Genomic DNA, 25,450 nt, shown 5'->3' with positions numbered 1-25,450 from the left:
ATTTTTTTTTATAAAGGTTAACTTTACGTTATTATCCTATTTTTTTTTAAATCGTTGTGGGGGGCTGGAGGGGGGGGGGGGCGGGCCGGAAAAATCGCTACGTGGATCCGCCCCTGCATAGGTATGCATTCATTAACGATACAAACAACATTTGCCTGTTATATAATCGTACCGCAGACAAATAATATCCTTCCTCCAAAGCATTTTTCATTGATTCCAAATACACAAACATGTATCAAGCAGTTAATAGCCTCGATGGGTTTTACAGTTTTGTTCAAGATAATAATGAACCGTATCTGCCCATGCGCAGAAAGTATTTCCTTAGTGGCTTATTGCAAGTCACACAGATAGGTGTGGCCCAGGATTTCGGTAGTCTACCTCAGTCACACCCAAGACCAACTCGGACAATTTCTTTGTTCGGTGTATTAGCGGTGTGAAGTCGGGCTCGTTGGTGTGACGAGGGTGATGCGATCTATTTGAGTACCCACCGTACCCAGTTATTTATGCTCATTCTTCAACCGCATGTTGAACGACGCACATCCACTCGTTTCTCGATCTCGCTGGCTTCTGTTTCTCATTGACACACCCACCGAACTTCGATCAAAATGAAGCAACTTTGTGCCATTTTGCTCACCGTCCTAGTCTTTGGAGCTGTACTGGCAGGTAAGCTTCAAGCAGGGGAGTATCCCATTTTTAATATTGAAAAAAATGTTGTCAAACACATAGAGAGAGAGAACGAGAGAGAGAGGAGAGAGATAGAGAGAGAGGGAGAGAGGGAGGAGAGAGAATGAGAGAAGAGAGAGGGAGAGAAGAAAGGGAGAGAGAGAGAGAGAGAGAGAGAGAGAGAGAGGGGGTATCAGCTTTTTAGGTGATAATTGCACGAAGATATGCTGTCAGGCCGCGACAGAAAATTGCTGAAAACAGACAAAATAAAGTGATTAAAAGTTGTTTGAATTTTCGAGGTTCATTTGAGGTTGTTCGGGGAAAGAAATGTAATTTTTTTTCTTTTGTATACTTGATGAATATCGTATTTATGTTAAAGAGGGCACGGGCCACTTCCCCGACAAATTTAGCCGGTGGTATGATTATCATAAGAATAATATGATTATAAGGAAATAAGCTAATTTTCAGCTTTCATAGGTCATTCTCTCGAAATATATATTCTCTCTCTTGATGATGCAAGCCCGGCCCCCCCCCCCCCCCCACTCAGTGTTATTTGGGGTACGCATATGCTCGTACCCTCTTTTTCAAAGCACCCCCTATCTGAGGACTGCCAACATTTCCGAACCCCCCTTTCGCGGGCTTTTCGCGGGCTTTTCCTGCCTTGGAGACCCCCCTAAATCAGGTAAAATGCTCAATGTACCCCCTTAAATTCGGAATAATTTCTCAGGAATCCAAAGAGATGAGAGAAAAAAGGAAAAACACCCCCTTTTTAAAGAAATCTCCGGGTGAAAAGTCAAATACACCCCTTTTTTTACAATTCTCGGGCCGGACTTTGTAGCACGAAAAGTACCCCTTTATCGGACATTTTGGCAACACGCATGCGGTCATTCCGACCTCTGAGTGGGGGGGGGGGGGCGGGGATGCAAGCCCGTAACCGGGGGTGGTTCGGGGGGTGGGGTGGTACTGCTATGTTTATGACAAGCAGTATTAATTTATTTTTCCAGGACTCATGATAAATTCGTTTAACAGTTGATTCCCCTTGGTTGACTGTTTTGTTCGGACTATTTGGCGGGGAAAGATAGAGGTGAACGGTCTCAAGCTTAAAGTCGTTCATGTTTTATTATTCTTATTTGTTCAGCGTCTTTGAACCAAAACAGTTATTTTTAGGCTTCCTGAAAGAAGTTTCAATTGTTAAGAAATTTTTGGTTGCACCCTGTAGATTATGATGATTATGTTTGATCTTATGTTCGGATTATTTGGCGGGGAGAGATAGAAGTGAACGGTCTCACGCTTAGAAACGCCCCGGCCCTTCTCAAAAATGAACTTGGAAGCTGTTATTACCCATCATGTGCCAGAATTATGTTTTGACTAATAGTAATGATACAAATTTTGCCGGGCAACCACCTACTATTTGATATATTTGGTCAATTATTATCTAAAAAGTAAAAGTAATGTCGATTGGGAAAAAACATGCATAGATTTGAATATTATCACGGAAATATAACTCCTTTAAATTTCTTATTTCTTCTAATGTCAGATGCAGTCCGTCGTCAGGAACGCCGGGATACTCGCCTTGACCGCCGGGATACTCGTCGTGAAACTCGCCGTACCGAGATGCGCCGTGACATGCGCCGTGACATGCGCCGTGAGACTCGTCGTGACACCCGACGTGACGAGAGGCGTGACGAAAGACGTCGTCTTTCTTTCAAGCTAGGAGAAGACTCCGGACTCGAAATCTTGGGTAAGATTTCAACTTGTGATAGAGCAATGGTGTTTGTTTGGCTAAAAAAAACGATTGTTCCTTTTCAAAGAAGAATTCCTAAAATAAATAAAATTCTGTTAAAGGGATAGTTGAGTTCTGTTTTCAGACTGCAAATGCCTTCAAAGTGCATGGTTATTGCTCTTATTCATTATCTATGACATTTCTAGTGCCCTTTTAGACCCCAAAATGTGTGAAATTTAGCCAGTACGAGCAAAACCAATTCAGCTCCACTTTTTAAAAAAAATACGGTGACCTTTAATTAACTATTTAATTAAAAATAACAATGCATGGGCCGGCTGGTTGTGCGTAATAATTGTAAGCAACACGAAAATGCCAACAAAAAAGCCAACATCGGCATTGGCTGAAATACGACGTAAAATTAAGGCGTTATTTCGTTTTTTCAACATTTTGTGGTGGTACACAAGTATTAGAAATCGTTATATTTCAGCCGTCTCTGAACCGATTTTGATCAAACAAGATGATTTTGTCATTTAATATTATGTTCTTTCAAATTTGACACTCAGTTTTTCATTATCTCACCAAAAAAATGTTTTGTGTAGCGCCCTCTGCAACAGAACTCAACTATTCCTTTAAGTATCTTTACTGCACCTTAGGCCAACCCCTTTGGAAGCCTTTCTTTAAAGCTTATCTGCCATAGTTTACAGGAGGGATTAGACCGCTCTGCAAGGTCACTGGACAGGTGGTTATCTCATCAACTCAGCTCTCAGTTAACATAAGAAAAAGAGGATCATGGGGGACCAATGGTCACCGATTAGGCATTGTTTGGTGTAAGAGGGCGCAAGTAGCTACGAGTAGTGCAGTGGGCCTTTAAAGACGGTTTAGCGGTGTGACTCGAGGTATTTCAGCTAGTTCAGTAGGAAAGCTCCGAGCCGTGGCAGAATTGTGCACTGAACTGTCTATTCATATTTGGTCCTATGTATAGGTTGATTGATACAGTCATGAGCTGTTCCCAATTTTGATTATCCTCAATTTTCTGTCATGAATAAAAAAAACAATTATTGTAGGCCAATCGCTAGGTAGGCCTACGCCAAATTATTGCGACATCGTAAATAGTGACTGATCAAGGTGATTGAAGATTGTCCCTTTTATTAGTATTAGGGTATGTTATAAGTTACGTTTCTCCGAAAACCAACATGAACATTAAATTTTGCATGAATTTGTGAGGCGCGCTTTATACTTAATTTTGGAGGGGGAGGGTGTTTGTGTGTGTGTTTTTTTTTGTTTTTTGTTTTTTTTTGGGGGGGGAGTTTGTCCAGCTTATTACTTTCGGGGGACCGAGGAGCTGGGGTGGGGGGGGGGGGGAGGACGCTGGCTCTATCATAGTTATGCTGAATATGGCTGTGTTATCAAGTTTCAAGTTTATTTGTTTCCCACTTTATCGAAAATAACATAATTGAACATAACATACACTGTTGGTCATAAAGGTGGAATAATTATTTTTACCCCAATTTATGGAATGATTTTGACAATGATTTATTCCTAATAGATCTAAATAATAGTATACATTCTCAGATTTTATTGAATAATAATTTGCGAGTGTTTGTTTTGCATGACTGCTAAATCATGTGTGTGTGTGTGGGGGGGGGGGGGGGGGTAAGAGGACATTTTTTTTCGTTGAGGGGGGGGGGTAAGGTAACCTTTTTTAGGTCAGCCATGGGCATAATTTTTCAACCCCCCCCCCCCCTGTGTACGCGCCTGAGCATGGGGATAAAGCCGTCCGTGACCGTGAGTAATGAAAGAGGTGCATTGTATTTTAGTGCAATACAATGGATTTGCTTTGGAGGAATAACGGGTTGGCCGGGTGTGAACACGACCTCTTTTGTCAACAATTATTCTTATTTCTCTTTTATTGCAAGAGGTGAATTTTATTTAGGTTAAATCTATTGCAGTTACCCCAGGAAAGAATACCTATAGATATCTTTACGGGTCAAACTTCGCGCTCTGTGGAGCATGTTTTTTTCAAAATCAACTTCGCACCCATGCACGCAGATATCTTTTGTCCTCTTTTAAAGGTACTATGTCCCATTTGCAGGCCAAAAAAAAAAATGAAAAGGTTAATTTCCAATGGCATTTGAAAGATAATACTAATTTAAAACTCCCCTAAAAAGGGAGGGGGCTTGAAAATGTCTTTAAGTTGGAAAAAATAACGACTATTAGTTGTCAAATCGACTTAGGAGCTATAGAGCCATTAAGTAATGGTCTTGATTTTCAGACCATTGTACTACATGGTTGTACGTTTTATGCTGCGCAAAGTTTCAATCAGTTTAATTTTGGCCATTACAAGAAGTGGGTTATTGATGTAGATCAATGCTCATATGTAGGCCTACCCTTTACAGCTCATGTTATGTATTTTTATTACCAAAGAAGGAAAAAAGCCAGTCAGTCACTCAATAGTGTCTGACAGTGAAGTCTATCAAGTAAACGGGTTTCCTTGCATAATTTGAATATTCGGACACTGCTAACGTTTAAATTTCACAGATAGGAAATACATGACATAGTCATAATTCCTGCAAAGTTCTACAGCATTTGAGGTTGGCTGCAAAAGGGACATAATATCTTTAAACAAGATTCTTCTGTGTTATTGCAGTTACCATGAAAACATAACAACAAAATATCCAGGCCTCCTCGATTACACGGAGAGGAATGCAACTGCTTTTCAAACATATTTTCATTAATCAAATTTATCATTTATTTCAGCCGTCTCTGAACCGATTTTGATCAAACAAGACGATTTTGTCATTTAAATATTATGTTCTTTCAAATTTGACACTCAGTTTTTCATTATCTCATAAAAAAAAATGTTTTGTGTATAGCGCCCTCTGCAACAGAACTCAACTATCCCTTTAAGTATCTTTACGGCACCTTAGGCCAACCCCTTTGGAAGCCTTTCTTTAAGCTTATCTGCCATAGTTTACAGGAGGGATTAGAGCGCCCTGCAAGGTCACTGGACAGGTGGTTATCGCATCAACTCAGCTCTCAGTTAACATAAGAAAAAGAGGATCATGGGGGACCAATGGTCACCGATTAGGCATTGTTTGTTGTAAGAGGGCGCAAGTAGCTACGAGTAGTGCAGTGGGCCTTTAAAGACGGTTTAGCGGTGTGACTCGAGGGATTTCAGCTAGTTCGGTAGGATAGCTCCAAGCTGTGGCAGAATTGTGCACTGAACTGTCTATTCATATTTGGTCCTATGTATAGGTTGATTGATACAGTCATGAGCTGTTCCCAATTTTGATTATCCTCAATTTTCTGTCATGAATAAAAAAAAATATATTGTAGGCCAATCGCTAGGTAGGCCTACGCCAAATTATTGCGACATCGTAAATAGTGACTGATCAAGCTGTGGCAGAATTGTGCACTGAACTGTCTATTCATATTTGGTCCTATGTATAGGTTGATTGATACAGTCATGAGCTGTTCCCAATTTTGATTATCCTCAATTTTCTGTCATGAATAAAAAAAAATATATTGTAGGCCAATCGCTAGGTAGGCCTACGCCAAATTATTGCGACATCGTAAATAGTGACTGATCAAGGTGATTGAAGATTGTCCCTTTTATTAGTATTAAGGTATGTTATAAGTTACGCTTCTCCGAAAAAACAACATGAACATTAAATTTTGGAGGGGGAGGGTGTTGGTGTGTGTGTGTGTGTGTGTGTGTGTGTGTTTTTTTTGGAGGGGGGGGGAGTTTGTCCAGCTTATTACTTTCGGGGGACCGAGGAGCTGGGGGTGGGGGGGGGGGAGGACGCTGGCTCTATCATAGTTATGCTGAATATGGCTGTGTTATCAAGTTTCAAGTTTATTTGTTTCCACTTTATCGAAAATAACATAATTGAACATAACATACACTGTTGGTCATAAAGGTGGAATAATTATTTTTACCCCAATTTATGGAATGATTTTGACAATGATTTATTCCTAATAGATCTAAATAATAGTATACATTCTCAGATTTTATTGAATAATAATTTGCGAGTGTTTGTTTTGCATGACTGCTAAATCATGTGTGTGTGTGGGGGGGGGGGGGGTAAGAGGACATTTTTTTTTCGTTGAGGGGGGGGGGGGGGGTAAGGTAACCTTTTTTAGGTCAGCCATGGGCATAATTTTTCAACCCCCCCCCCCCCCTGTGTACGCGCCTGAGCATGGGGATAAAGCCGTCCTTGACCGTGAGTAATGAAAGAGGTGCATTGTATTTTAGTGCAATACAATGGATTTGCTTTGGAGGAATAACGGGTTGGCCGGGTGTGAACACGACTCTTTTGTCAACAATTATTCCTATTTCTCTTTTATTGCAAGAGGTGAATTTTATTTAGGTTAAATCTATTGCAGTTACCCCAGGAAAGAATACCTATAGATATCTTTACGGGTCAAACTTCGCGCTCTGTGGAGTATGTTTTTTCAAAATCAACTTCGCACCCATGCACGCAGATATCTTTTGTCCTCTTTTAAAGGTACTATGTCCCATTTGCAGGCCAAAAAAAAAATGAAAAGGTTAATTTCCAATGGCATTTGAAAGATAATACTAATTTAAAACTCCCCTAAAAAGGGAGGGGGCTTAAAAATGTCTTTAAGTTGGAAAAATAACGACTATTAGTTGTCAAATCGACTTAGGAGCTATAGAGCCATTAAGTAATGGTCTTGATTTTCAGACCATTGTACTACATGGTTGTACGTTTTATGCTGCGCAAAGTTTCAATCAGTTTAATTTTGGCCATTACAAGAAGTGGGTTATTGATGTAGATCAATGCTCATATGTAGGCCTACCCTTTACAGCTCATGTTATGTATTTTTATTACCAAAGAAGGAAAAAAGCCAGTCAGTCACTCAATAGTGTCTGACAGTGAAGTCTATCAAGTAAACGGGTTTCCTTGCATAATTTGAATATTCGGACACTGCTAACGTTTAAATTTCACAGATAGGAAATACATGACATAGTCATAATTCCTGCAAAGTTCTACAGCATTTGAGGTTGGCTGCAAAAGGGACATAATATCTTTAAACAAGATTCTTCTGTGTTATTGCAGTTACCATGAAAACATAACAACAAAATATCCAGGCCTCCTCGATTACACGGAGAGGAATGCAACTGCTTTTCAAACATATTTTCATTAATCAAATTTATCATTTATTTCAGCCGTCTCTGAACCGATTTTGATCAAACAAGACGATTTTGTCATTTAAATATTATGTTCTTTCAAATTTGACACTCAGTTTTTCATTATCTCATAAAAAAAAATGTTTTGTGTATAGCGCCCTCTGCAACAGAACTCAACTATCCCTTTAAGTATCTTTACGGCACCTTAGGCCAACCCCTTTGGAAGCCTTTCTTTAAGCTTATCTGCCATAGTTTACAGGAGGGATTAGAGCGCCCTGCAAGGTCACTGGACAGGTGGTTATCGCATCAACTCAGCTCTCAGTTAACATAAGAAAAAGAGGATCATGGGGGACCAATGGTCACCGATTAGGCATTGTTTGTTGTAAGAGGGCGCAAGTAGCTACGAGTAGTGCAGTGGGCCTTTAAAGACGGTTTAGCGGTGTGACTCGAGGGATTTCAGCTAGTTCGGTAGGATAGTATGGAGCGCCAAAGGGGCCAATATCAACAGTCACAAAAACAAACAAAGATGCATACAAACAAACAAAGAAGCATACAAACAAACAAAGGACAGAGCAAAATAGACAAAGTACCCAGAAGAAAGGACCAATTAACAAAGAATAAATCAAAGGTCAGAGCAAAATAGACAAAGTACAGGTCAGAAGAAACAGAGGGCGTTTTGGTTTACGGTAAGCAAATAGACATCAGGCACGAAAACGAGAAAGGACAAACTCAAAAGGACATCAGCTCAGCTAGGAACTGACCCTCAAAGGACAACAGAGGGCGTTTTGGTTTACGGTAAGCAAATAGACATCAAGCACGAAAACGAGAAAGGACAAACTCAAAAGGACATCAGCTCAGCTAGGAACTGACCCTCAAAGGACAACAGAGGGCGTTTTGGTTTACGGTAAGCAAATAGACATCAAGCACGAAAACGAGAAAGGACAAACTCAAAAGGACATCAGCTCAGCTAGGAACTGACCCTCAAAGGACAACAGAGGGCGTTTTTGGTTTACGGTAAGCAAATAGACATCAAGCACGAAAACGAGAAAGGACAAACTCAAAAGGACATCAGCTCAGCTAGGAACTGACCCTCAAAGGACAACAGAGGGCGTCCTCGAGGTTTTTTCTTTTTAATCTAGGGCCTACTCCAATATAATACGCTGTAGGTCAATACAACAAATATGGGCTTTCATCGAAAGGGTGCGGTGCGGTGCGGCGCGTGGTGTGGTGTGCACAACGCACCCATTCGATAAAAGAGGGGGGCCTTTTCTCGAAAGGGTGCGTTGAGAGCGGAGTACCATTTTAACACACCCTTTCGATGAAAGCGGGGGGGGGGGGCTTTTCTCGAAAGGGTGCGTCGACTAGTCTTTCGCATCAGTCGTATAGAATGAGGATCTCGGACAGAAGGTAATAGTTGCCAATTTAAGTATATCGAAAATGTATTAAATGAAATGGAATGGTCTTGATTACAGAGTGGTCTCTTTGATGGGGGAGACAGAGAGAAGGAAAAAAGGGAAAGGGAAGATAAAAGGAAAGAAAGAAGAGGAAAAAGAATAAGAAAAGAGGGAAACAGGGGCGAAGTGCTCTTGCCTCCTCTCCCCCCCCCCCCCCCCGCCAAAAAATAAATAAGAGAGAGAGAGAGAATCTGTTCTGATCCTGGTCCTGATCCTCAAGAGGGATATAAAGATGACCAATAAGAACGTTATCGTTCGAGAGAGAGTGTTTGTTGCTTCTAGAACATTTTAGAATTAAGTCCCATCACATTGCAGTTGTGGGGAGGGACTATGATTATATTACCCCCTTGGATGGCTTCCCATAAGAGTCCGGCTTTGAAGGTTTCGACTGCGTCGCAGGCAAAGATGCTGGGGGGGGGGGGGGGAGTAAATTCCAGGCCCGTATGGTTCTTGGAAAGAAGGTGAGTCGATATATATCCGTCTTGCATCTTATGTTGGAGAAGGAGAGGGAAAGAGAAGATAAAAGGAAAGAAAGAAGAGGAAGAGGAAGAAGAATTTGTGTTCTGCCAGTGTCACAAATAGATATATAATATGCTCATCTGACGATAATTTGATGTATAAAACCCCTCACCTTCTTGGGGCTCCGCCCTTGGATCCAACACCAATTTGTGTCCTTCCAGTGTCACAAATAGATATAAAAATATGCTCATCTGACCGTTATTTATTGCCCAAAACCCCTGAGCTTCTGGGTGCTCCACCCCTGGACCCCACGCCAATTCGTGACCCCTGTGTCACAAATAAGGTATAAAATAATAATTATTTAATGGACAAAACTCCTGAGCTTCTGGGGGCTCCGCCCCCTGGACCCAACACCAAATTGTGTCCTGCCACTGTCACAAATAAGGTATAAAATTATGCTCATCCGACGTTAATTTTGATGTTTAATACCCCTGAGCTTCTGAGGGCTCCGCCCTGTGAAAAAAACGTGTAAAAAAAACACGTTAATTTTTACCGTTTTTGGGAGATACCCCCCCCCCCCTGGCGTTCAAGGGGGGGGGGTACGATTTTTCAAATTTTTGAGGGCCCCAAAAAAGATTAGTGCTCTCTAGTAATTTCGCGACTACTCCGGAACCGCGGCAGTTTTTCTTTCATGACTTTTTCTTTCGAGTCTTACGCATCTTTTGAAACATTTTTTTGTTGAAAATCGGACGTATAATTGCGGAGTCACGTGACCTTTTGTTTTTGCATGTCAAAAAAATCTAAAATCGCTCATTTTTGTGATTTATGTACCAAACATATGGAAATACCATTTATTCTTTTAAAAAAAGAGAAAACATTGGTTATTTGGTCTTGTTTCAAATAAATTTGTTTGATTTTGGGTAAAAATAGTTGAATTGTGGTTAGAAATGAAATGAAATAACAAAATAATATAATACATAAATACAAATAATCAAAACAAGAGATAACATAGGGATAAACTGGCTCTTCCAACTTTGTTGTCGTATTATTATTCTAACGAATATATGAAGTGAAAAAGAACGCTCGAATATGAATTATATATGATTTATGGGTAAAAATGTGAATTCTCTGACCTTGTTTGCATAAATTACCATAAATATGCATTTTCGCGGCGATCGGCTGTGAAACGGCCGAGATCTTAGGAGGACCCCCCCCCCCACCCTCAAGTCCACTCCAATCACATTGAAAAAAAGTATGACTTAAATCATCTCTCTCATCATTATACCGCTATAGTATTCATGTTTTTAATATTATTTATTTTCCATTAAACAAGTTCATAGAGAAAATACTTATCTCTCTGCAACATTAAAAAAGAATCTTCATTAATATGTCTTAATTTGTATTGATAGCCTTGTGGTCGCCAACAGTGGCGAAGGCAGGGGCGTCTCCAAAGGGTTGTGGGGGTGCGACACCCCCCCCCCCCACCTGTCAGGATATTGTCGGTAAAAATTGCGCTGCCGTCGGGAAAAAGAGAAAAGGGGGAGGGGAAAAAGAGAGTAAAAGGGAAAGAAAAGAAAAAAAGAAAAAGAAAAGAAAAAAAGAAAAGAAAGGAAAGAAAAGAGAAGAAAGAAAAGAAAGAGAAAAACGAAAAAAGCGGGAGAATAGGAAAGAAAGGAGGCAAGAGCCCTTTGCCCCCGTTACCCTCTTTTCTTCTTCTTCCTCTTCTTTCTTTCCTTTTATCTTCTCTTTCCCTTTCCTTCTCTCTCTCTCTTATTTATTTTTTTTGGCGGGGGGGGGGGGAGGAGGGGAAGAAGGGCTAGGAGGCAAGAGCCCTTCGCCTCCGTTTCCTTCTTTTTCCTCTTCTTTCTTTCCTTTTATCTTCTCTTTCCCTTTCCCTTTCCCTTCTCTCTCTTACTTATCTTTTGGCGGGGGAGGAGGAGGAGGCAAGAGCCCCTCTTTTCTTCATATTCTTCTTCCTTTCCTTTTTATTCTCTTTCCCTTTCCCTTTCCCTTCTCTCTTTCTCTCTTATTTATTTTTTGGCGGGGGGGAGGCAAGAGCCTTTCGCCCCCGTTTCCCTCTTTTCTTCTTCTTCTTCCTCTTATTTCTTTCCTTTTATCTTCCTTTCCCTTTTTTCCTTCTCTCTGTCTCCCCCATCAAAGAGACCACTCTGTAATCAAGACCATTCCATTTCATTTAATACATTTTCGATATACTTAAATTGGCAACTATTACCTTCTGTCCGAGATCTTCATTTTAAACGACTGATGCGAAAGACTAGTCGACGCACCCTTTCGAGAAAAGCCCCCCCCCCCCCCCCCCGCTTTCATCGAAAGGGTGTGTTAAAATGGTACTCCGCTCTCAACGCACCCTTTCGAGAAAAGGCCCCCCTCTTTTATCGAATGGGTGCGTTGAGCACACCACACCGCGCCGCACCGCACCGCACCCTTTCGATGAAAGCCCATATTTGTTGTATTGACCTACAGCGTATTATATTGGAGTAGGCCCTAGATTAAAAAGAAAAAAACCTCGAGGACGCCCTCTGTTGTCCTTTGAGGGTCAGTTCCTAGCTGAGCTGATGTCCTTTTGAGTTTGTCCTTTCTCGTTTTCGTGCTTGATGTCTATTTGCTTACCGTAAACCAAACGCCCTCTGTTGTCCTTTGAGGGTCAGTTCCTAGCTGAGCTGATGTCCTTTTGAGTTTGTCCTTTCTCGTTTTCGTGCTTGATGTCTATTTGCTTACCGTAAACCAAAACGCCCTCTGTTGTCCTTTGAGGGTCAGTTCCTAGCTGAGCTGATGTCCTTTTGAGTTTGTCCTTTCTCGTTTTCGTGCCTGATGTCTATTTGCTTACCGTAAACCAAAACGCCCTCTGTTTCTTCTGACCTGTACTTTGTCTATTTTGCTCTGACCTTTGATTTATTCTTTGTTAATTGGTCCTTTCTTCTGGGTACTTTGTCTATTTTGCTCTGTCCTTTGTTTGTTTGTATGCTTCTTTGTTTGTTTGAATGCATCTTTGTTTGTTTTTGTGACTGTTGATATTGGCCCCTTGGCGCTCCATAGGATAGCTCCAAGCTGTGGCAAATTGTGCAATGAACTGTCTATTCATATTTGGTCCTATGTATAGGTTGATTGATACAGTCATGAGCTGTTTCCAATTTTGATTATCCTCAATTTTCTGTCATGAATAAAAAAAAAATATATTGTAGGCCAATCGCTAGGTAGGCCTACGCCAAATTATTGCGACATCGTAAATAGTGACTGATCAAGCTGTGGCAGAATTGTGCACTGAACTGTCTATTCATATTTGGTCCTATGTATAGGTTGATTGATACAGTCATGAGCTGTTCCCAATTTTGATTATCCTCAATTTTCTGTCATGAATAAAAAAAATATATATTGTAGGCCAATCGCTAGGTAGGTCTACGCCAAATTATTGCGACATCGTAAATAGTGACTGATCAAGGTGATTGAAGATTGTCCCTTTTATTAGTATTAAGGTATGTTATAAGTTACGCTTCTCCGAAAAACCAACATGAACATTAAATTTTGGAGGGGGAGGGTGTTGTGTGTGTGTGTGTGTGTGTGTGTGTGTGTGTGGGTGTTTTTTTGGGGGGGGGGGGGGTTTTGTCCAGCTTATTACTTTCGGGGGACCGAGGAGCTGGGGTGGGGGGGGGGGGGGGGAGGAGGAGGAGCTGGCTTCTATGCTGAATATGGCTGAAGTTATGGCTGTGTTATCAAGTTTCAAGTTTATTTGTTTCCACTTTATCGAAAATAACATAATTGAACATAACATACACTGTTGGTCATAAAGGTGGAATAATTATTTTTACCCAATTTATGGAATGATTTTGACAATGATTATTCCTAATAGATCTAAATAATAGTATACATTCTCAGATTTTATTGAATAATAATTTGCGAGTGTTTGTTTTGCATGACTGCTAAATCATGTGTGTGTGGTGGGGGGGGGGGGGGGGGTAAGAGGACATTTTTTTCGTTGAGGGGGGGGGGGGGGGTAAGGTAACCTTTTTTAGGTCAGCCATGGGCATAATTTTTCAACCCCCCCCCCCCCCCCCCCCCCTGTGTACGCCACCTGAGCATGGGGATAATGCCGTCCTTGACCGTGAGTAATGAAAGAGGTGCATTGTATTTTAGTGCAATACAATGGATTTGCTTTGGAGGAATACGGGTTGGCCGGGTGTGAACACGACCTCTTTTGTCAACAATTATTCTTATTTCTCTTTTATTGCAAGAGGTGAATTTATTTAGGTTAAATCTATTGCAGTTACCCCAGGAAAGAATACCTATAGATATCTTTACGGGTCAAACTTCGCGCTCTGTGGAGTATGTTTTTTTCAAAATCAACTTCGCACCCATGCACGCAGATATCTTTTGTCCTCTTTTAAAGGTACTATGTCCCATTTGCAGGCCAAAAAAAAAATGAAAAGGTTAATTTCCAATGGCATTTGAAAGATAATACTAATTTAAAACTCCCCTAAAAAGGGAGGGGGCTTGAAAATGTCTTTAAGTTGGAAAAATAACGACTATTAGTTGTCAAATCGACTTAGGAGCTATAGAGCCATTAAGTAATGGTCTTGATTTTCAGACCATTGTACTACATGGTTGTACGTTTTATGCTGCGCAATGTTTCAATCAGTTTAATTTTGGCCATTACAAGAAGCGGGTTATTGATGTAGATCAATGCTCATATTATGTAGGCCTACCCTTTACAGCTCATGTTATGTATTTTTATTACAAAGAAGGAAAAAAGCCAGTCAGTCACTCAATAGTGTCTGACAGTGAAGTCTATCAAGTAAACGGTTTCCTTGCATAATTTGAATATTCGGACACTGCTAACGTTTAAATTTCACAGATAGGAAATACATGACATAGTCATAATTCTGCAAAGTTCTACAGCATTGAGGTTGGCTGCAAAAGGGACATAATATCTTTAAACAAGATTCTTCTGTGTGATTGCAGTTACCATGAAAACATAACAACAAAATATCCAGGCCTCCTCGATTACACGGAGAGGAATGCAACTGCTTTCAAACATATTTTCATTAATCAAATTTATCATTTATTTCAGCCGTCTCTGAACCGATTTTGATCAAACAAGACGATTTGTCATTTAAATATTATGTTCTTTCAAATTTGACACTCAGTTTTTCATTATCTCATAAAAAAAAATGTTTTGTGTATAGCGCCCTCTGCAACAGAACTCAACTATCCCTTTAAGTATCTTTACGGCACCTTAGGCCAAACCCTTTGGAAGCCTTTCTTTAAAGCTTATCTGCCATAGTTTACAGGAGGGATTAGAGCGCCCTGCAAGGTCACTGGACAGGTGGTTATCGCATCAACTCAGCTCTCAGTTAACATAAGAAAAAGAGGATCATGGGGGACCAATGGTCACGATAGGCATTGTTTGTTGTAAGAGGGCGCAAGTAGCTACGAGTAGTGCAGTGGGCCTTTAAAGACGGTTTAGCGGTGTGACTCGAGGGATTTCAGCTAGTTCGGTAGGATAGCTCCAAGCTGTGGCAGAATTGTGCACTGAACTGTCTATTCATATTTGGTCCTATGTATAGGTTGATTGATACAGTCATGAGCTGTTCCCAATTTTGATTATCCTCAATTTTCTGTCATGAATAAAAAAAAATATATTGTAGGCCAATCGCTAGGTAGGCCTACGCCAAATTATTGCGACATCGTAAATAGTGACTGATCAAGCTGTGGCAGAATTGTGCACTGAACTGTCTATTCATATTTGGTCCTATGTATAGGTTGATTGATACAGTCATGAGCTGTTCCCAATTTTGATTATCCTCAATTTTCTGTCATGAATTAAAAAAAAAAAATTATTGTAGGCCAATCGCTAGGTAGGCCTACGCCAAATTATTGCGACATCGTATATAGTGACTGATCAAGGTGATTGAAGATTGTCCCTTTATTAGTATTAGGGTATGTTATAAGTTACGCTTCTCCGAAAAACCAACATGAACATTAAAGTTTGCATGAATTTGTGAGGCGCGCTTTATACTTAATTTTGGAGGGGGAGGGTGTTTGCGTGTGTGTGTGTGTGTGTGTTTTTTTTGGGGGGGGGGGGAGGGGGGGGGGTTTGTCCAGCTTATTACTTTCGGGGGACCGAGGAGCTGGGGTGGGGGGGGGGGGGGACGCTGGCTCTATCATAGTTATGCTGAATATGGCTGTGTTATCAAGTTTCAAGTTTATTTGTTTCCACTTTATCGAAAATAACATAATTGAACATAACATACACTGTTGGTCATAAAGGTGGAATAATTATTTTTACCCAATTTATGGAATGATTTTGACAATGATTTATTCCTAATAGATCTAAATAATAGTATACATTCTCAGATTGTATTGAATAATAATTTGCGAGTGTTTATTTTGCATGACTGCTAAAATCATGTGGTGTTGTGTGTGGGGGGGGGGGTAAGAGGACATTTTTTGGGGGGGAGGTCTCGAAATTTGGAAAATTTGACATTTTTTTGTTGGGGGGGGGGGTAAGGTAACCTTTTTTACTGAGGTCAGCCATGGCATAATTTTTCAAACCCCCCCCCCCCCCCCCACCCCCCCCCGTGTACGCGCCTGAGCATGGGGATAAAGCCGTCCTTGACCGTGAGTAATGAAAGAGGTGCATTGTATTTAGTGCAATACAATGGATTTGCTTGGAGGAATAACGGGTTGGCCGGGTGTGAGCACGACCTCTTTTGTCAACAATTATTCTTATTTCTCTTTTATTGCAAGAGGTGAATTTTATTTAGGTTAAATCTATTGCAGTTACCCCAGGATGGAATACCATATAGTATTGTGAGCACGACCTCTTTTGTCAACAATTATTCTTATTTCTCTTTTATTGCAAGAGGTGAATTTTATTTAGGTTAAATTTATTGCAGTTACCCCAGGATGGAATACATATAGTATTGTGAGCACGACCTCTTTTGTCAACAATTATGTCAAACTTCGCTCTCTGTGGAGTATGTTTTTTTCAAAATCAACTTCGCACCCATGCACGCAGATATCTTTTGTCCTCTTTTAAAGGTACTATGTCCCATTTGCAGGCCAACAAAAAATGAAAAGGTTAATTTCCAATGGCATTTGAAAGATAATACTAATTTAAAACCCCTAAAAAGGGAGGGGCTTGAAAATGTCTTTAAGTTGGAAAAATAACGACTATTAGTTGTCAAATCGACTTAGGAGCTATAGAGCCATTAAGTAATGGTCTTGATTTTCAGACCATTGTACTACATGGTTGTACGTTTTATGCTGCGCAATGTTTCAATCAGTTTAATTTTGGCCATTACAAGAAGCGGGTTATTGATGTAGATCAATGCTCATATTATGTAGGCCTACCCTTTACAGCTCATGTTATGTATTTTTATTACCAAAGAAGGAAAAAGCCAGTCAGTCACTCAATAGTGTCTGACAGTGAAGTCTATCAAGTAAACGGGTTTCCTTGCATAATTTGAATATTCGGACACTGCTAACGTTTAAATTTCACAGATAGGAAATACATGACATAGTCATAATTCCTGCAAAGTTCTACAGCATTTGAGGTTGGCTGCAAAAGGGACATAATATCTTTAAACAAGATTCTTCTGTGTGATTGCAGTTACCATGAAAACATAACAACAAAATATCCAGGCCTCCTCGATTACACGGAGAGGAATGCAACTGCTTTCAAACATATTTTCATTAATCAAATTTATCATTTATTTCAGCCGTCTCTGAAACCGATTTTGATCAAACAAGACGATTTTGTCATTTAAATATTATGTTCTTTCAAATTTGACACTCAGTTTTTCATTATCTCATAAAAAAAATGTTTTGTGTATAGCGCCCTCTGCAACAGAACTCAACTATCCCTTTAAGTATCTTTACGGCACTTAGGCCAACCCCTTTGGAAGCCTTTCTTTAAAGCTTATCTGCCATAGTTTACAGGAGGGATTAGAGCGCCTGCAAGGTCACTGACAGGTGGTTATCGCATCAACTCAGCTCTCAGTTAACATAAGAAAAAGAGGATCATGGGGGACCAATGGTCAACGATTAGGCATTGTTTGTTGTAAGAGGGCGCAAGTAGCTACGAGTAGTGCAGTGGGCCTTTAAAGACGGTTTAGCGGTGTGGACTCGAGGGATTTCAGCTAGTTCGGTAGGATAGCTCCAAGCTGTGGCAGAATTGTGCACTGAACTGTCTATTCATATTTGGTCCTATGTATAGGTTGATTGATACAGTCATGAGCTGTTCCCAATTTTGATTATCCTCAATTTTCTGTCATGAATAAAAAAAAAATATATTGTAGGCCAATCGCTAGGTAGGCCTACGCCAAATTATTGCGACATCGTAAATAGTGACTGATCAAGCTGTGGCAGAATTGTGCACTGAACTGTCTATTCATATTTGGTCCTATGTATAGGTTGATTGATACAGTCATGAGCTGTTCCCAATTTTGATTATCCTCAATTTTCTGTCATGAATTAAAAAAAAAAAAATTATTGTAGGCCAATCGTAGGTAGGCCTACGCCAAATTATTGCGACATCGTATATAGTGACTGATCAAAGGTGATTGACGATTGTCCCTTTTATTAGTATTAGGGTATGTTATAAGTTACGCTTCTCCGAAAAACCAACATGAACATTAAAGTTTGCATGAATTTGTGAGGCGCGCTTTATACTTAATTTTGGAGGGGGAGGGTGTTTGCGTGTGTGTGTGTGTTGTGTTTTTTTTGGGGGGGGGGAGGGGGGGGGGGTTTGTCCAGCTTATTACTTTCGGGGGACCGGGAGCTGGGTGGTGGGGGGGGGGGGACGCTGGCTCTATCATAGTTATGCTGAATATGGCTGTGTTATCAAGTTTCAAGTTTATTTGTTTCCACTTTATCGAAAATAACATAATTGAACATAACATACACTGTTGGTCATAAAGGTGGAATAATTATTTTACCCAATTTATGGAATGATTTTGACAATGATTTATTCCTAATAGATCTAAATAATAGTATACATTCTCAGATTGTATTGAATAATAATTTGCGAGTGTTTATTTTGCATGGACTGCTAAATCTGTGTGTGTGTGTGGGGGGGGGGGGGTAAGAGGACATTTTTTTTGGGGGGGAGGTCTCGAAATTGGAAATTTGACTTTTTTTTGTTGGGGGGGGGGGTAAGGTAACCTTTTTTACTGAGGTCAGCCATGGGCATAAATTTTCAACCCCCCCCCCCCCCCCCCCCCCCCCCCCCCCCCCCCCCCCCCCCGTGTACGCGCCTGAGCATGGGGATAAAGCCGTCCTTGACCGTGAGTAATGAAAGAGGTGCATTGTATTTTAGTGCAATACAATGGATTTGCTTTGGAGGAATAACGGGTTGGCGGGGTGAGCACGACCTTTTTGTCAACAATTATTTTATTCTCTTTTATTGCAAGAGGTGAATTTTATTAGGTTAAATCTATTGCAGTTACCCAGGATGGATACCATATAGTATTGTGAGCACGACCTCTTTTGTCAACAATTATTCTTATTTCTCTTTTATTGCAAGAGGTGAATTTTATTTAGGTTAAATTTATTGCAGTTACCCAGGATGGAATACCATATAGTATTGTGAGCACGACCTCTTTTGTCAACAATTATTCTTATTTCTCTTTATTTCAAGAGGTGAATTTTATTTAGGTTAAATCTATTGCAGTTACCCCAGGATGGAATACCATATAGTTCAATATAGATATCTTTACGGGTCAAACTTCGCCTCTTGTGGAGTATGTTTTTTTCAAAACAACTCTCGCAACATGCACGCAGATATCTTTTGTCCTCTTTTAAAGGTACTATGTCCCATTTGCAGGCCAACAAAAATGAAAAGGTAATTCCAATGGCATTTGAAAGATAATACTAATTTAAAACTTCCCTAAGAAGGGAGGGGGCTTGAAAATGTCTTTAAGTTGGAAAAATAACGACTATTAGTCAAATCGACTTAGGAGCTATAGAGCCAATAAGTAAATGGTCTTGATTTTCAGACCATGTACACATGGTGTACGTTTTATGCTGCGCAAAGTTTCAATCAGTTTAATTTTGGCCATTACAAGAAGTGGTTATTGATGTAGATCAATGCTCATATACCCTTTACAGCTCATGTTATGTATTTTTATTACCAAAGAAGGAAAAAAGCCAGTCAGTCACTCAATAATGTCTGACAGTGAAGTCTATCAAGTAAACGGGTTTCCTTGCATAATTTGAATATTCGGACACTGCTAACGTTTTAAATTTCACAGATAGGAAATACATGACATAGTCATAATTCCTGCCAAAGTTCTACAGCATTTGAGGTTGGCTGCAAAAGGGACATAATATCTTTAAACAAGATTCTTCTTGTTATTGCAGTTAACATGAAAACATAAAACAAAATATCCAGGCTCCTCGATTACACGGAGAGGAATGCAACTGCTTTTCAAACATATTTTCATTTATCAAATTTGTCTATGCAAATGTTAACCTCAACCAAAAGCAACATATCGCATGTTCTTGAATAGAGGGACAATTTCCACCGACCTCTACGTCCGTTTACCACGTATCGGTTGTGTCCGAAAGTTTTTAACGGGCGATATTTTGACTGGTCGAGTTGTACAAAAATAGCATCACAATTTTATGGAAAATTATCCCTTTAAAACTTATTTTTTGGAAGTGCTTCCATAATGATTTTGTTTGTTGTCTTTCTGTAAAATTCTCTTTTTAAACAGTGAAAGACGTACACCAGAGAACTCCGTCGGAGCCAGCGCTTTGGGGCAGGACTTGGGCTCAACAGCGGTCGTTTTGAATTGTAAAATTCAGTCTTCCGCCCCTTTTGCAGCTATATTGTCCGTTCTAGTTTGCCTGTGGTATTAGTCATGTATAAATAGAATATATTCTGTAATGGGAAATGTTGTGAGCACAGGTATAAGATCCCGGTACAAGGGTACGAAATAAAAGGAAATCTGGACACTCAGTCTTTCTTAAACGTACATCACTTAACCTCTTTGCAAATCCGCTAATATTAAAAAAATAGAAATGTAGTGACGTTATATTAGACTCTGATTTAGACTATATTAATAAAGGGGAGAAAAGGTCAGATGTCATGGCTCCTACCTGATATGATGGAGACTAATACAAACTTAGCTTGATGTTTATATCATTTTGTAATCTTTCATATTTTATTTCTATTTTCAAACATGAACAAAATAATGTTACATTTTGTAATAAAAGACGCATACCTCAAGATTTGCAATGAATGTAAAGAAAAATAATTAAAACATTATTATCGAAATCACAAAGAATTTGACTGAATGTTTGCTTTTCTTTGTTTGGTTTGTGAGCAAAAATGGGATGCATGACGTTCTTAGTTGAAAGTGAAAACCTTTGCATTGCGCTAAAACGAGATAGATGGAAAGAGAGATATCAGAGAGAGAGAGAGAGAGAGAGAGGGGGGGGGCAGACAAAGAGAAAAAAAACAGTTGGCAAACGAAAAGAGAGATAGATAGATAGAGACAGAGAGACAGAGAGATAAAGAGACAGCAGACAGACAGACAGATAGACATACAAACAGAGACAAAAGGCAACGAGACGATCGAGTAAAAAGGGGAGAGGCAAAAAGACAATCGAGAGAGAGAGAGAGAGAGAGAGAGAGAGAGAGAGAGAGAGAGAGAGGTGGTGGGGTTTCAGCAGTGGCGGATCCAGGGGGGCCGGCCCCCCCCCCCTTGAGAAAAAAATCATGCAAAATCACGCGATTTTACCTTTTTGGGGGGTTGGGCCCCCCCCCTGGCGCTCAAGGGGGGGGGGGTGCAAATTTTAAAATTTTCGAGGACCAAAAAAAAAAATTGTGCTCACTAACCAAACAAACGATTTTTAATGAGATTCGCATAGATTAGTGAGCTAATATTTCAAACATTCATAACTTTCTTACAATAGGTACGATTCATTTTAAATTTTTGCCATTCTGATTCTGTTTCTGCTTTCAAACTTAATCAAATTATAACTAGGGTTGGATTGCCCTTTTAGTACCACTTTGTGCTCCCAACAGCAAATCGCAAAGAGGCACCTTAAAAAACATATTATCGAAGTCGACAACCTGAATAGTAATATTGAACGAAAAACGAATTTACCGACGGTCGCAGATAGGAAGTGGGGGAAGGAGGGAAAGATTTGTTTATGTGTGTGTCTTTTATACTCCCCCTATAATTGTATTTCCTGGTGCCCCCCCCCCCCCCCCCCCCCCCCCCCCCCCCCCCCCCCCACCCCCCCCCCCCCCCCCCCCCCCCCCCCCCCCCCCCAGTGTCTCGGTTAGTGTCTCCATTTTGAAGATAGAGGGCGGCAAACTCCATCCCCGGTTCAGAGCTTGTCGTTTACAGGAAGAGGCCCCAAATATTATAGTCTGAAAGATAATAAAGATTGATTGATAGATAAGAAGGATAAGAAGGATAAGAAGGATAAAAAGATGACGAAGAAGAAGAAGGAGAAAAAGTAAAGAAGAAGAAGAAAAAAGAAAACGAATTAGAAAAGAAGAAAAAGGAAGGAGAAGAAGCAGAAGAAGAAGAAGAAGAAGAAGAAGAAGAAGAAGAAGAAGAAGAAGAAGAAAAAGAAGAAAAAGAAGAGGAAGAAGAAGAAAAAGGAGAAAAAGGAGAAGAAGAAAAAGAAGAAGGAGGAGGAGGAGAACAAGAACAAGAAGAAGAATAAACTAGAAGAAGAAGAAGAAGAAGAAGAAGAAGAAGAAGAAGGAAATAAGAAGAAGAAGGAAAAAAAAGGGAGAAGGAAAAGGAAAAGAAGAACCAGAAAAAGAAGTATGAAAAGAAAAGAAGAAGAAGAAAAAAAGAGTGAAAGCAGGAAAGGATTACAAAAATGGGGGGAAATTAAAGGAGAGTAAGAACAAAGACCTATACCATGGTGTTGGTCCAGCGTGGTGGTAGCTAGTCTATGGTCCAGCCAATGAGGGGCACTCGTGTCGGTTGATGGGGGGGGGGGGGGGGGGTGCGCAGACCTCAAATTCCGTTGAGAATGCCACCCCCGTTAAAGGGAAGAGGCATATTATGTTCAGGTCGAGTGGATACGTGACCGGACTGTCGATCAAAAGGCCAGCGGTTCGAGTACCAACGCGGCGCTAACTGTCTTTTGGCAAGACATGGATCTACATTTGCCACTCTCCACCCAGGTGTTAATGAGAAAAATAATAATTATGTAAATAACAGAAGAAAAAAATATCGACTAATTTTCATCCACATTGACCAGGCAGGCAGCCAGAGTAGCCGAACCCAACCGACGAGGAAACATCACCAAACTGACGTGTGAACTGAGAAGGGAACTATACGAGTGGCGAAAAGGATTTTGGTTACAACATGGATCATGTCCTCCCATCTCCCTGGTTACAAAATACATTTATATCAAAGATTGTAAAGAAGTGTTATCAAAAAGTATTGACAATTGTGCGACTTAATTAAAACAAAAGCCTTGGTGAGGACAAATTCAACACAGTTGTGCCAAATCCAAAATGTTGATTTTTCAGGGAATATTTTTGTGTTTTGGAAAATTAAACTACGTAAATATAAAATCATATACATTAATACAAAAAAATGTAAGAGAAGAACTTAGTTTTTGACCAGCAGTCATCAATTCGGGAATTGATGGGGCACCATCAAAATATGAGTTTTTCTATCTATTTTAAAACATATGAAATTCGCGACAAAATCTGAATTGAAATTGAATACATTTTTTACAAATTTGAGCCATTTATTGGAATTATATCGGGCAAACCTTTATTTTTCTATTTTGGGGTATATTTTTAGATTTTGTGGTGATTTTTCGCAAGCCGTTTGGTGAGATTGTTTTGATGGCAATACTGTATCTAATCTGTTTGCACTGTATGTTGAAAAGCGCCATCTCAAGGCGAAATTTATTAGCAACATCAACAACGTAACATTATTGTATACGATCTATTAAAGAAAAGCTAGCAGTTTGCCGATTTACTCTGTATCCGTACTGTGTGGAGGTAGACCGCCCAACAACTGATAAATAGATCTACGTTGTTCACCGTATCCAGATGACTGATTCTGTGATTTAGGCACAAGGTACTTCTACTTTCTCAGGTAAGTTTCGTGGATGTTTCTGTCTTAGGATTGATGAATACAGTGTTTGTAAAGGTCGGAGTGCAACGCAGTGCAGTTCCCAGCCGCACAGTCGAGTCAGCTGCCAGCTACAGCCTCAGCCCCACCGAGGAGGGGATGCCATAGCCAGCGAGTGCGGGTCGAGAGTTCACCGGTAGTCGATAGGATCGCGTGTTCCGATCCTACGGCTAACTAGTCCAGCCTCTGTACCGTTTTCGTTTAGCGCACCCAATCAGCTGATAAAATAACACACCCTCAACGTTGAAAGTAGACCTAGCCATTCCTCTAAATCTGGGTCCTGAATACGGTCCAGACGAATCTGCCATTCTCCCCCGGAATTCCGGGGGAGATTAACTCCGCCCACAAAGCTATACACGTTCGATGTACGCTGATTGGACGAAAAACCTGACAATCACTTTGGTGCATTACGTAATGCTCCGCCGCCGTCACGAAGCTACTATTCTCATTATAAGGATTCTATACTTATTTAAAACATTTAGGGTGGAGTGTTTATTACGTTAATGCATTTTAAATTTGTATACGATTAAAAAATCCTCTGTTTGTTGAAAGAAATAAAAGTTTAAAGATTGTGGAACAAAACATGAACTGACTATTGCAAATTGAAAACAAACTGAACTATAAATACTGACGTCCCGACGCCTGATATCGAGTTTACACAAACTGTGCTCTTCGAGTTGGCTTTATCGAGTTGGTTTTCTGAGATTTACATTTACATTTCATGATTTTTGTAACTGTTGTTATCATCGTTTGTTTACCATAATCTGTAAGAACGTCTGTGGATAATCATCATCGTTTTACGGAGGAGAAGATTGCCGAAGCTTTGAAATATGGAGCTACGAAACTGGGACTGAATGACTCTCGAATCTAACATTTATTTATGTTTTATTTATTACAATGGATAAAACAGTGAAGGGTATTCGATTAAGTTAAAAGAAACTGCTTTCCAACGGAGCCCTCCCTCACCAAATGATACAATCAAAATCAGTCAACATAAAAACAAAACATGAATGAAAACATCAATACAATTCAATATATAAAAAAAAAAACATGTATACATTTTGATTAAACTACATGGAGCGCACATGAGATGCACGGCGAGACCCCCCCCCCCCCCCTACCCCCTACCCCCCTTCCCCCACAGTAATCAGATTGTCGTGTTTTTTTAAGCATGTTAGAGAACTGTTTACATTGTTTCTTGAAATTGTGACTTGCAATTCTAGACGGACAATTGCAATTTCCGGTGAATAAAAAGGATAATTTTATGTATTCTGTTTTAGGAAATGGTATTTGTGGAAGGTTTTGGGTGCATGGTATATAATGGCGAGCATTATATACGATAGGTCGCATAACAGACAATGGTCATCATATTATAATTTATAATCATATTATAATATCACCAAACACAATAGTGTTATTTGTGACAGAAAATACATCATTAATATTTTGTTATAGTATATTAAAGAAAATTGAAGAGTCAGGCCTCGAATTACATCAAATTTGGGTCAAGGCCACTTTTTGAGAGGGCACAAATCCATTGAAAGGGGCACAAATCTATCCTAAGGGGCACTAAGGCCAATGTGAAAAGTGCGCGTAAAATCACCTCACGCCGTTGTTTTCGTGGTGGGGGGGGGGGGGAGGGGGATATGTGCACCCCCCCCCCCCCCAACTGAGCGAATTATCGGCCGGCGCGATTTTTCGCCGCTAAATATTCTCCCACGAATTATGCCCCCTCATTGGTCCCCTCCCCTGCCGCCGGCTGGATCCGCCTGTGGGGTGGGTGGAGGGAGTGTGGAGTTTCCCCCTTTGACGTTTCATTGAATTATTAGAGAAAGAAGACGATTCGTTGTACCGT

The 25,450-nt window shown here is 40.3% G+C and overlaps 1 protein-coding gene across 1 annotated transcript; it reads left to right on the top strand.

The window, feature by feature from the left end:
• The first annotated feature begins 350 nt into the window (after positions 1 to 350).
• Positions 351 to 23,703, top strand: LOC105440258. The gene is made up of 3 exons (XM_030983641.1): positions 351 to 663; positions 2,201 to 2,404; positions 23,588 to 23,703. The coding sequence occupies exons 1-3, from the start codon at positions 606 to 608 to the stop codon at positions 23,701 to 23,703; spliced, it is 378 nt and encodes a 125-aa protein (XP_030839501.1). The 5' UTR covers positions 351 to 605.
• Positions 23,704 to 25,450: the final 1,747 nt, after the last annotated feature.

The sequence above is a fragment of the Strongylocentrotus purpuratus genome, unplaced genomic scaffold (genome assembly GCF_000002235.5).
Source record: "Strongylocentrotus purpuratus isolate Spur 01 unplaced genomic scaffold, Spur_5.0 spur5_scaffold_13, whole genome shotgun sequence".
NCBI classification, from domain to species: Eukaryota; Metazoa; Echinodermata; class Echinoidea; order Camarodonta; family Strongylocentrotidae; genus Strongylocentrotus; species Strongylocentrotus purpuratus.
This window is presented reverse-complemented; position numbering and strand designations above follow the sequence as displayed.